Here is a 13,450-nt window from a genome sequence, read left to right as displayed (position 1 = left end):
CGCCACAGTGTGATTTTTTTATTTTTTTTATTTTTATTTTTTTATTTATTATTATTATTTTTTTTTTTTTTTTTTTTTTTTTTTTTTTTTGAAATTCTTAATCCAACGGTTTGAAAAAAATTCAGCTGACACTCATGAGGCACGTCAGTCCCGCTCGCTGACTTATCTGCTTAGCAACGCAGCTGTCAGCATAAATATTTTTTGATTTTTTGGCTTTGCAATTGCACACAAGGGATTTTTTTTTTTTTTTTTTTTTGGGGGGGGGAGGGGTCTGTGTATTTCTTTTTCTTCTTCTTCTTTTCTTTTCTTTTCTTTTCTTACTGGCGATTTCTTCTTCTTCTTTTCTTTTCTTTTCTTGTCTTTCTGGCGATGTTTTTTTTACTTTTTATTTTTATTTATTTATTTTTATTTATTTATTTTTTTTTTGCACATTTTTTTCTGGTGATACGAAACTTTTTTTTTTCTTTTAAGATAGTCGTTTTTTTTATTTCCGTTGATTTCTTCATTAGTTTAAAATTACTTTATCTTTCACTTATTCATTTTGTTACTTAATTTTGTGTTTATTTCCTTGTTCTATCACTATTTCTGTTATTCATGCGTCTTTGTTGTTCATTGAGTTTTATTAATGATTATTCTTAATTATGTGTTTAGGGATTGTGTTATTTATCATTTAGTTATTATTATTATTATTGTTGTTATAACTATGTCTATTATCGTTGTTATTATTATTATTATTATTATTATTATTATTATTATTATTATTATTATTATCATTATTGTAGGTGTTGTTATTATTACAGCTATTATTGCTATTATTTTTATCTTATCTATTTATTTAACTATATTTATGTTTTGTCTCTCACATTTTTTGTGAAGATCGCGGGATTTCCAACTTGGGGAATCTGACCTCGGCGTAAAATAAGGTCAAAGGTCACGTGGATGAAGCCCGCTGTCCGTGGGATCTGCGGGACGATGCTGGGATTTGGGCGAAGGTTCCTTGAAAAAAGGGGGGAGAGGAGAAAGGGAGAAAGAGAGAGAGGGAGGAGAAAGAGAGAAGGAGGGAGAGTGAGGAGAAAGAGAGAAGGAGAGAGAGGGAGGAGAAAGAGAGAAGGAGGGAGAGGGAGGAGAAAGAGAGGAGAGAGAGAGGGAGGAGAAAGAGAGAAGGATGGAGAGGGAGAGAGGAGAAAGAAAGGAAGAGAGAGATGGAGGAGAAATAGAGAAAGAGAGAGATGGAGGAGAAAGAGAGAAAGAGAGAGATGGAGGAGAAAGGGAAGAGAAAGAGAGAGAGATAGAAAAGAAAGAGAGGAGAGAGATGGAGAAGAAAGAGAGAGATGGAGGAGAAAGAGAGAAGAGAATAAGAGAGAGAGAGAGGGGGGGGAGATGGTGAAAATGCCAAAAGAATGGCACAACTGATATAAAAAGTTACGACAACTGACAGCTGATATGTATTTATAAACACGAATTACATCTGTACATCAGAAATAAAACATCCAGACAAGACTAAAGCAAAAAATATAATAAAATTAGTTGTTTTTTTTAATTAAATTTTATTTTTATTTTTTTAGAGAGTAAATCTTACAGCTATAATAAACGTTATACTAAAATTACTTTACGAATTGCCAAATCGGACCAGAACTTGAGGCCAAACTGCACTTATTACAACTAAAACAATAATTAAAACGTTTGTAGAAAGTTATGACAAGAAAACTACCTTACAGCGCCACAAAACCAACAACTGTACAAGGGTTGTAAAACGCCACAACAGTTACAACCAAAGGCATGTCACAAAACCACAAGCACAGTAGCTTCTCTCTCTCGCTTCTACCGTGGGAAAAATCTCACAAGTTATTTGCTTGCTTTCTTTGTCTTATTATTATTATTATTATTATTTATTTATATACTTTTTTTGCAAATGTTAGTTCTCTCTTGACATTGGTATGTATATGGATTATTCTGCGATATATATATATATATATATATATATATATATATATATATATATATATATATATATATATATATATATATATAATTTTTTTTTTTTTTTTTTTTCCATTTTTAATCGTCATTTTATAGGGAGTAAAAAAAAAAATTGGGAAACGGGGTAGAAATTAGAAGTCAAAAGCGATTTAAAGAAGGAATGTATATATTTTCCCTTTTAAATGTGAGATTCGTGTTTTCTTCTTATAATTCTGAAATGAGATCAGAATGACAGATTATTTTATTTAATAACAAATATATAAATCATTTTAAATTCTAAGCTCGTGTTTTCTTATTTTCAAGAGTTAGGAAAGGAGTTAAGAACGACAGATTGCTTTATATAAAAGAAAGAGGAAAACAGAGCTTAAACGAGGGTAAAATGCGACTCTTTGACACACGCCGTCAACCACTGCGGGACTAACCAGGCGAGGGCGTGAGGGCGTGAATGGGATCAGCTGTTACGTCTCTTTGTTGCCTTGTTTATCAGCTGTGGCAAGTTTGACGCTCAATTATCGCCTCTCGTGACGTGCAGCTGTTTCTTGTCGACCCCTCGTTCCCCTCAATTTTTTTTTTTTATTCCTCTCGCCTTCCTCTCCTCTCTCTCCCTCTTCCCCTCCTCCTCTTCTCCTATTCTCCTCTCTCCCTCTTCTCCTCTCTCCCTCCTCCATTTCCTCCCTTCCTCCTCTCTCCCTCTCTCCCTTCCCCTCTCCTCCCTCCTCCCTTCCCCTCTCTCTCCCACCCTCCCCTTCCCCTCTCTCCCTCCTCCCCTTCCCCCTCTCCCCTCTCTCCCTCCCCTCCTCCTCTCTCCCCCTCCCTTCCCCCTCTCTCTCTCCCCCCTCCCCTTCCCCCTCTCCCCCACCTCTTCTTCCCCTCTCCCCCTTCCTCCCTTCCCCTCTCTCCTCTACCTCCCTCTCCCCTTCCCCTCTCTCCCCTTCCTCCTCCGTCCCCCTCTCCCCCTCTTTCCCTCCTCCCTCCTCCCTCCTCCCTCTCTTCCTTCCTTCCCCTCTCTCCCTCCTCTCCTTCCCCTCCTCCCCTCCTCCCCCTTCCCCTCTCTCTCCCCCCTCCCCTTCCCTCTCTCTCCCTCCTCCCCTCCCTCCCCTTCCCCTTCTCTCCTCCCTCCTTCTTTCCCCCTCTCTCTCCTCCTCCCCTTCCCCATTCTTCCTCCTCCCTCTCCTCCTCTCCCTCCTCCCCCCCTCCTCAATCTCCTCTTCCCCTCTCTCCCTCCTCCCCTCCTCTCCCCCTTCCTCGTCTCTCCCCCTCCCTCTCCCCCTCCTCCTCCCCCTCCTCTCTCTCCTCCTCTTCCCCTCTCCCCCTCCCCCCTCCTCCCACTTCCCTGCCTCCTCTCTCTCCCCTTCCCCCCTTCCCCTCTCTTCTCTCCTCTTCTATCCCCCTCCCTCTTCCCCCTCTCTACCCTCCTCCCTCTCCTCCCCTTCCCCTCTTTCCCTCTCTCCCTCCTCCCTCCTCCCTTCCTCCCCTTCCCCTCTCTCTCCCTCTTCTATCCCCCTCTCATCATCCAATTCCCATCTATGGCGAGTCACACGCGATCACCCATTTTTTCCCTAAGTTTAAAGTTTTTTTTTTTTTATTCGAATTCTGATCGACGCGTTTGTAGCTCTCGCCAAAATATATCCAGCTAAAAGTATATCCAAAGTATACCTTACCTTATTATTTTACTCCTTTGTTATGATTCACTTCCCCCTTTTTATTATCCACGTCGGGGATAATTATTTTTATTATCTATGTCGGGGTAAATACCAAAAAGTAAACAAATAAATCAAGTGTCTATAATATTGATCAAACACAGGCCTATCGTTACGTGTTCCGCCCCCCCCTCCTCCCCCTATCTCCCCTCCTCTTCCCCCCCATCTCCCCTCCTCTTCCCCCCCATCTCCCCATCTCCCCTCCTCTTCCCCCTCACCCCCATCTCCCCTCCTCTTCCCCCTCACCCCCATCTCCCCTCCTCTCCCCCTCACCCCATCTCCCCTCCTCTCTCCCCTCACCCCCATCCATCTCCCCTCACCCCCATCTCCCCTCCTCTTCCCCCTCACCCCCATCTCCCCTCCTTTCTCTCCTCACCCCATCCACCCCTCCTCTCTCCCCCTCACCCCCATTTCATGCGGAAGACCGTTGGCTTGGCGATCTATATAAATATAGAGTCGATAACTGATATGGTTTTATGATCAACATTGGGGGTGGGGAGGTGGGGGGGGGGCGAGGATTCGGTAGTATGTAAAGCCGGTTGGATTCTGTAGTTGGGTATGTGGGTGTTATCTTTCGGTATTTATGTGTGTGTGTGATATGTATGGTATGGAATTTTATGTATGTATGTATGCATGTTTGTAGTATGTATATGTATTATCTATCTATCTATCTATCTATCTATCTATCTATCTATCTATCTATCTATCTATCTATCTATCTATCTATCTATCTATCTATATATATATATATATATATATATATATATATATATTTATTTATTTATTTATTTATTTATTTATTTATTTATTTACTTATTTGTGTGTTTGTGTGTGTGTGTGTGTGTTTCTATGCATGTATGTAGAAATGTAAATATAATCTCGAAGTGTTTACGTCTAGGGTTATTAATGACATATAGATGAAAGCATTGATAGGACCCCCCCCCCCTGCCCCAAACTGGGCCACGACCCCCGGAGAATCAGCTGGGAACCGCGAGAAGCACCGGGAATCAGCTGGGAACCGCGAGAGGCACGTGGAGGCGCGGCTGAGAAGGTGTCATCCCATGATTTCCTCTCAGGTGAACGCAATCATACCTGTGCGAGAGGTACCTTTGAGGTTCCTCCGAGGATAGAGGGAAGGAAGGGGGGGGTTGGGGGGGGGGGATGGGAGGAGGTGGTCAGGTCATTGGCTGGCTACCCGCTCCCCCCTATATACCCCCCTACCACCCTCTCCCAGCCTCTGACTCGCCTGGTACCCCATGTCCTACCCGCTACCTTGGGTACCCTACCCATACCCTACCTCCATTACCCTCACACACCCCTCCCTCCCCCTCTCTCACCCCCCCCCCCTCCTTAACCAGAGGCTTCCCCACGCCCCCCTATCCTTCCCCTGATCCACGGGAGGAAGGGGGAAGGTCACACTAGTAAGGGTCGGGGAGCTGGCGGGTGAAGACAGCTAGCTCTGTGTTGTGGTCCGCGTCGGGTGTGTGTGTCTGAGACGCGAAGGAAAACGTAAACAAGAAGACACTTTTTTCCCATCGTCGGAAAAGGAGTTTTTCATTTTTATTTTCCGAAAAAGTTTGTTGATTATTTTCGGAAATTGTGTTATTCATCTTCGGAAGGTTCTGTGGTTCATTTATCGAAAAGTCTGTGCTTCATTTCCGAGAATTCTGTTATTTATTTTGTTCACGTCACTGTATTAGTTCCGTGTAGAAAATACGAGAAAGAAATACATTTCTCGTTCACTGATTCGCTCTGGAACAATAACAGAACTGAGCAGACGTTGTTATTCACTCGAGAAACTGAAGAACAAAAAAGAGAACAAACAGTCCATCCGTCCATTCATTCGCTCTCCTCGCTAGAACAGTAATGAATAACTTTTAAGTGTTGTCATGATTGAAATCGGATGGAATAAGAGGAAGAGGACTGTGAAACTGACTAAGATTTGGACCGAAAGCAAACAGAAGGTAAGTGATATTTTGGTAGCAGTGGGTATTGTGGTGTCAAGAAAAGTATCAGGTATAAGTGTGGGTTGTAATTGTGAAGTGTGTGGCAGATATTTATAGAATTTCATCGGTTTCTTGTGTGTATGAGTGAGTGAGTGAATGAGTGATGGTGTGTGTGAGTGATTGTGTGTGTGTGAGTGATTGTGTGTGCGTGTGCGTGTGTGTGTGCCGAAAATAGAAAACGGACAAGGGGTATCTTGGCCATTTCTTGTCCAGCTTAAAAGTCGAAGTCATTTCTCCAGCTGTTCGAGGCCGTTGCTGCAGGTGGAAAACACAAAACAGCTTTGTCTGCTTCTTCAGGCTGGTCTCAAGTCTCTTTCTTTCTCTCTCTCTCTCTCTCTCTCTCTCTCTCTCTCTCTCTCTCTCTCTCTCTCTCTCTCTCTTCTCTCTCTCTCTCTCTCTCTCTCTCTCTCTCTCTCTCCCTCTGTCTCTCTCTCTGTCTGTCTCTCTCTCTGTCTCTCTCTCTCTCTCTCTCTCTCTCTCTCTCTCTCTCTCTCTCTCTCTCTCTCTCTCTCTCTCTCTCTCTCTCTCTCTCTCTCTCTCTCTCTCTCTCTCTCTCAAATTCACCAATTCGTATTTGCATCAAAACCAACTCGCGCAATGTGACATATTTGCCTCAACATCATAATCGAATGAAGTATATCCTGTAAAATTCATGATTTTTTTCTGCAACACACTTTAAGCCTCCCGTATTTTGTGCTTTTACAGTTTAGTTAGCAAAAATAGTAAAGGCACGGTATACGAAATAAGGTTTTTACATACTTAGCATCACGTATTTTGCACTTTTTTCAGATGATTAGCAAAAATAGCTAAATATGATATGCAATATTGAGGTTTAATAGACTTAGCCTCCCGTATTTTGTACTTTTTATAGGTTACTAGGGAAAATATCAGACGATATGTAATACAGATTTGTACACGCTTAGTAACACGTATTTTACAATTTTACAGATAATTACAAAAATATCAAAGAGACGATATGCAATATAAAATTTTACTCATTATCACGGATCTTATACTTTTACAGCTAGTTACCAAAAAGATATATCAAAAACACGTTATGCACTACAAGGTTTTAGTTCATTCCAAGAGCCCCGCCTACTGACACCTTGTTGCCATATTGAGTTGCTCATGTTTCTCTCGCTATAAATATGGCCGGGCTGCTTCCCCTACAGAGCGTGGAGATAAGATATAATAGCCTGGCCAAATTATGCTAGTTTTGTTAATGAGTTTGATATGCCTTCTTCCTTTTTTATTTTTTTCATTTTTTAAGATTCTGTCTGTCAGGTTTGTGTGACAAGTTTGGTCGAATTTTGATGGGTTTTCTTTTTTTATCGTTAATGAGATTGGCTGATTGATGTCAAGGGCAACTAATTAGTGATTTGAAATTCTAATCAGGGCGGACTATTCTAGAAGAAAAATATGATTAAGAAAAAGAAGGATCACGTTTTTATTAGACAAGTCATTCGTTGGGCAGCTCATTATTCACATAATTAGTAAGTCAGCGGTTACACCTCTTTTCTCAGTTATTTATTTGTTCATTTTGTTTTTTGTTTGACAGGCCTACCTGTATTTTTCACTAATTACAGTCGTCACCTGTTTTTTTTAATGATAAAAAATACTTATACTGAACAGGATAAAGAACAACAACAGTAAAACAAACAAACAACAAATTATTATGAACAGTAAAAAAATAACAACAGTAAAAAACAAACAAGAAATGATTTATAAAAATATTTTACTTATATACTTCACAGGAGAAAAAAAAACAGTAAAACTAAACAAACAAATAAAAAAAAATACGACAAAAAATATTTTACTTATACTCAACAACGGAAAAAATAACAGTAAAAAAAAAAACGTTTTACGGCTAAAAAAAAAACGTTGTGGCTGGAGGGTGGGAGGAGCCAACCTGTCATATGACCTCCCGACTTCACACCTCTTCGGTCTGACCTTCACCTGCACACAGCGCACGTCACTCACCCTAATTCTTCCATTAACACTTGGTAAAACGCGGCTACTGGTGCACTTAACACCTTCGAGGGCGTGGGCGGGATGGGGGCGAAGGGGAGGGGGTGGGCGGGGGTTAGGTGGAAATCTGTTTTTTTTTTTTACATGCGTGTATATGCGTGGTCGTGTGCGTCTATGCATGCGTGAATGCGTATAGGTATTCGTACACGTGTGAATGCAAGTGTAGATGATGGATACACACGCACACGCACACGCACACGCACACGCACACGCACACACACACACACACACACACACACACACACACACACACACACACACACACACACACACACACACACACACACACACACACACACACACACACACACACATCTATCCCAGTAACAACGAATTTTCTCTCTCTCTCTCTCTCTCTCTCTCTCTCTCTCTGTCTCTCTCTCTCTCTCTCTCTCTCTCTCTCTCTCTCTCTCTCTCTCTCTCTCTCTCTCTCTCTCTCTCTCTCTCTCTCTCCCTCTCTCCCTCTCTCCCTCTCTCCCTCCTCTCTCCCCTCTCTCCCCTCTCTCTCTCTCTCCCTCCCTCCTTCTCTCCCTCTCTCCCTCCCTCCCTCCCTCCCTCCCTCCCTCTCCCTCCCTCCTCCCTCCCCTTCCCTCCCTCCCTCCCTCCCTCCCTTCCTCCCTCTCCCTCCCTCCCTCCCTCCCCCTCTCTCTCCCTCTCTCTCTAAATTAATGACAAGTTCCCCCACATACGCATCTCCGTAAATCACAATCAAGCCCCGACTTCAAAGACCACCTCGATACTACGATTGAAAAGAGCTTCTAGTCCCCATCCCTCGTCCCTTATAAATCGTAAACTCCACAAGAAAGGCTCCCTCTATACAAATCCCATTCTTATGCGATCCGATCCCACCATAAGGGCGATGGACGGGCATTCCGATTCCCTTATTTAGGAGCAGCGATGTTACCTTGTTAGAGGATTTAGTCCCCGCTTAAAAAAAGAACAGAAAACGGTTCGAACACCTTTTTGGGGTTATAGGGGTGTGAAGTCCACTATAGGGGGGTCGTGGTGGGGGTTGTGGGGAGGGAGAAGGGGGTGGGGTAGGAGAAGGGGGGTAGGGATGCGTAGAATGTGTAAAAATGCGGTGTAGGAGAGAGAGAAAGAGAGAAATAGTTAGAGAGAGAGAGACCGAATGAGATTCAACAAGGGAAAGAGAGAGAGAAGAAGAAAGAACAAGACAGAGAAAGAGAGAACAAGAGAGAGAGAGAGAAGGAAAAAGAACAAAAGAGAGAGAGAGAACGAGAAAGAGCAAAGGAGAAACAGACAGAAGCAGATAAACACACACGCGCTAATCTCAAGCAAATAATGCCAATAATCCCAGTCCCAACGAGGAGATCAAACTATTTTGACCTTTCTACGATGAATTCCTCGACCTCACTTGACACACAAATCCCCCCTCCCCCCCACCCCACCCCCCCAAAAAAAAAGAAAATCTTAAAACTCGGGAAAATTCACACTTAACTAAGCCCGGCACTTAAAACCTTTCCACCTTCTCAGTGATGGATAGATAGGCCTATAACTTTTCCCTAATTCACGGATTTCCTCACCTATAGGCCTATCTTTTTAGGATTTGGGGATTTTTCGGTTAAGGTGTCGCGAAGAGTGTACCTGTTAATCCGAGTTTGTAATGTGAGGGGGATTTTAGGCCGTTGGGTGAAGATTTTTTTGGGTTGTCATGTGTCACTGGGCAGTGGTGACGTCATGGGTTGGGGGCGGGGTTTGAGGGGGAGGGGGGGAGGTGGAGGTGGGGAAGGTGGGGGAGAGGTGGAGGAGGAGGAGGAGGTGGGGGATGATTTAATTCTATATATAAATTTTTTCTTATTTTTTTGTTAATTTGTGAGTGTTTAATGGAGTATTTTTTGTTCTTGTATTACTGTAATATGATTATTGTTAGTCTGATTAACAATACTATAGTTAAAGTTATTAGCATCATTAATATTTTTTGTCATCATTATTATCCGTATTTTCAATATCATTCTGATAATCAACTCCTAAATTCAATATATTTTCCTTAACTTCTTTCAAACTCATAACTACCATCCCATTGTTACCTGTACGTGCGTGCGTGCGTGCGTGCGAGCCCTCATCACTCACAAGACAAATGGTCGAAATATTTATCATCATTCATAAATTCTAATCATCATATTCATCACTTCGACCCAAGTTAGTCAGGATGGCGCTCCAGGCAGAGGTATTTCTCTACAAACCTCATCATTCATGTCTCTTTCACCCCCTCCCCACTTCCCTTTCTTTATCCTTCCCTGTCTTTCGCTTCGTCCCGTCTATTCTTTTTTTGTTTTTTTATTCTTTGTTCTTCATTATTTTTCTTTCTTGCTTTTTCTTGCTCTTTCAGTCGTGGTGTCTCGTTCTCTCATTTTTTTAACGTATTATTTTTTTTCCTCTCTTCGCATCTCATTCTCTCTCTCTTCTTTTCTCCTTTGTATCTCATTCTCTCTTCATCCCTTCTTCATATATTCTTTTATCTTCCTTGCTTCGCATCTCATTCTCTTTCCTTCCTTCAAATTCTTATTCTTCCTTCACGTGTCTCGTATTCCTTCTCCTCTTCCTTCCTTCACATATTCTCTCCTCTTACTTGTCCCTCTTCATCCTTTTCCTCTCTCTCCTTCCCCCCCCCCCTCACATATTCTCCCTCTTTCCTCTACTTCATCCCTCCTTCCTTCCTTCTCACATTTTCTCTTCATCCCTCTTTTCTCCACCTTTTCAAGGATGTGAACGAAACCCTGGTCACCTTCGTTCACATCCAGGACGAGGCACCCTGCCATCAGCTGATTGGGTGTTGACAGGGCGATGACAGGGGGTGGCCTCGGGGGTCCCTGATGGGTTGGGGGGTGGAAGGGGTAGGGGGTAGGGAAGGAGGGTGAAAAAGGAAGGGAAGGAGGGATGGAGGGAGGGTGAAGAGGGAGAGAAGGAGAGAGGGAGTGTGAAGAGGGAGAAAAGGAGGGAGGGAGGGTGAAGAGGGAGAGAAGGAGGCTGAAGAGGGAGAGAAGGAGGGAGGGAGGCAGCAAGTGGGAGAGGGAGGGAGGGTGTAGGGGTGGAGGAAGGGAGGGAGGGAGAGAAGAAGGGAGAAGGTGGAGGGAGGGGGGAGTGAGAGAGAAAGCGGGAGAATGAAAGGAAGGGAGGAAGATGAAATAAAAGAGACAGAGGAAGAGGGAGGAAAGAAGGTGAAAAAGAGTAAACGAAAGTTGGTAAGAATAGTAGTAATAAAGAAGGAAATGGAAGGAAAGATAAAGGAGAAAGGGAGGGAAGGATGGAAGGAAAGACGGGCGGTTCCTAAGATGTCAAAATTCCTAGGATTAAGGATGGATAAGGACAAGAAAAGGATGGACGGATCACCCTTCCCACTTCTCCCTTTTCACCCTCCAAAAAGGGAATAAAAAGAGAGAGAAAAAGAAAAAAGGAGGAAGAAAAAAAGAAATAAGGAAGAAAGATAATAAAGAAGAAAGAGAAGAAACAAAAAGAAGAAGAAAGAAAGGAGGAAAAAAGGGAAAAAAATGATAATAAAATGAAAAAAATTAAGACAAAAAAGTAAATAAAAAAACAAGGAAAATAGAAAAAAGATGGAGTAAAAAATGCGAAGAAAAAAAGAGAAAAAAAGGGATCATAATTATTCCGTCAGTGTGTCTATACGGACAAATTGTAATGGATCCCAGCTGAGTGGAAAATTGAAGATTAGGACAGACTTGGATATAAAAAGATTGGCCAGTCCTGTGGATTTACTCGGGGGTGAATTATGTGAGAGGACGGGGAGGTAAAGATTTTTTTTTATATATATTTTTTTTCATGTATTTTGATATATATTTTTTGTGTATTTTTTTCTTCGTATACCTTTGTGTAATTTGGGATTTTTTTTGGGGGGGTGTTTATAATATGATTAGATAAAAGAAAGAAGGAAAGATTTGTTTTATATATATTTTAATGTATATTTTTTGTCTTATTTTTTCCCTTCGTATATCTGTGTGTATTATGGGATTTTTTTTTGTGTTTTTCAATATGTTTAGATAAAAGAAAGATAATGTTTTACCCGGGGAAGTAAAGATTTTGTATGTGTACATGTATATACTTTTTCCTATATTTAAATTTTATGTATGTTTTTTTCTTCGTATATTCATGTATGTTTTTAATGTGTTTATATGTTTAAATTTAAGGAAGAGTATGTTGTTCATGTTTATCCGACGAAGGTAAAAAGTTTTAAGAAATGAGAAAATAACAAGTTAGCTGTTCATAGAGGTTAAAAAATTAACAAAAAAATACCAGTTAGTTAGTTTAACATACCTACAAACACTAAACCATAATCCCAGTAGTTCGTGGAGTGTGACAGACCTTCACACACGTAAACCCAACATCGAGTCACATACAATAGACATAACTCGACCTCCGTGTCACATACAATAGACATAATTCACCCCGTGTCACGTGCAATTATACTCGACGTTTTTTTTTTTTTTTTTTTTTTTTTTTTTATCGTAGACTGTAATGGGTCACGTGACTCACTTTCTCGTACATTCGCTCTTCGTCATCTTTAGTCATCTCTCCTTTTCTTCTCGTTTTTAGCTCCTCTTACTTATCCTTCTTTCTTTTCCATAACATTATTCCTGCCTTACGTTCTCTATCTCTCTCCCATTTTCCCATTCTTTCTCTTTATCCTTCACCCTCCCTCATTTGCCCATTCTTTCCCCTCCATCATCCTCCACCCTCCCCCATCCTCCCCCCTTCCTATCCCCCATCTATTCCCCATCTTCCATCCCTTCCTATCCACCATCCACCATCCTCCCCCCTCCCCCATCTCTTTCCCACTCCCTCCCCATCCTCCCTATCCCCCTCCCCATCCCTTCCCCACCCTTCGTCTCCTCTTCACGCCCACGTCCAGTTAACAGCAGAGGACACCTACGCCCGCGGGTTGTCGACGCCCACGAGACAGGACGCCCCACCTCTGCTCCTTAAACCTTCGCCTGGGTTATGTAATCAACACATCACGTGAAAAGGGATTTTTTTTCTTTCTCTCTCTCTCTCTCTCTGTTTCTTTCTTTCTTTCTTTCTTTCTCTCTCTCTCTCTCTCTCTCTCTCTCTCTCTCTCTCTCTCTCTCTCTCTCTCTCTCTCTCTCTCTCTCTCTCTCTCTCTCTCTCTCTCTCTCTCTCTCTCTCTCTCTCTTTGTTTCTCATTTTGTTCTTCTGTTTCGTTTTCTTCGTTTTTATTTTTTTCCTCTCTTTCTCCCTCTTTTTTTGTTTTTATTTTTTCTTCAGTTTCTTTTCTTTTTTTCGCTCTCTGACTCCCTATTTTTTGTTTTCATTTTTTCTTCTTTTTTGTTTGTTTGTTTGTTTGTATTGTTTTTCTTGAGTCGTTTATTTCTTCTTCTTTTCTTCCTGTCCCTCTTCTTCTTCTTCTCCCTCTTCTTCTTCCTCTCCCTCTCCCTCCTCCTTCCTCTTCCTCTCCCTCTCCCTCTCCTTCTTCTTCTTCTCCCTCTCCATCTCCCTCTCCCTCTTCTCCCTCCTCCTTCCTCTCCCTCCTCCTCCTTCTTCCTCTCCCTCTCCTCCTCTTCTTCTTTTTACTCAACGAAGATTCACACCGAGCTCTTTGTTCTCCGAAAGGTGTTGCGTCATTTTTACGAATCGGAAACCACGACGTAAGGTTCCTGCGCTGACGTCGACCCGCCGGCTTGACATCTGAGGTCGTTTCGATGTCTGGGTGTGGGGGTGGGCGTGGGCGTGAGGGGGGAGGGG

The 13,450-nt window shown here is 42.3% G+C and overlaps 1 protein-coding gene across 1 annotated transcript in view; it reads left to right on the top strand.

Annotated features, from left to right (window-relative positions):
• Positions 1–5,440: 5,440 nt before the first annotated feature.
• LOC113825089 (streptococcal hemagglutinin) overlaps positions 5,441–13,450 on the top strand; it is a 19,661-nt gene continuing 11,651 nt past the window's right edge. The window contains exon 1 of the mRNA XM_070128303.1: positions 5,441–5,644. Within this exon, the coding sequence (XP_069984404.1) occupies positions 5,570–5,644 (75 nt within the window). The 5' untranslated portion in view covers positions 5,441–5,569. The remainder of the gene's footprint in view (positions 5,645–13,450) is intronic.

This window comes from Penaeus vannamei, chromosome 12 (genome assembly GCF_042767895.1).
Source record: "Penaeus vannamei isolate JL-2024 chromosome 12, ASM4276789v1, whole genome shotgun sequence".
NCBI lineage: Eukaryota > Metazoa > Arthropoda > Malacostraca > Decapoda > Penaeidae > Penaeus > Penaeus vannamei.
This window is presented reverse-complemented; position numbering and strand designations above follow the sequence as displayed.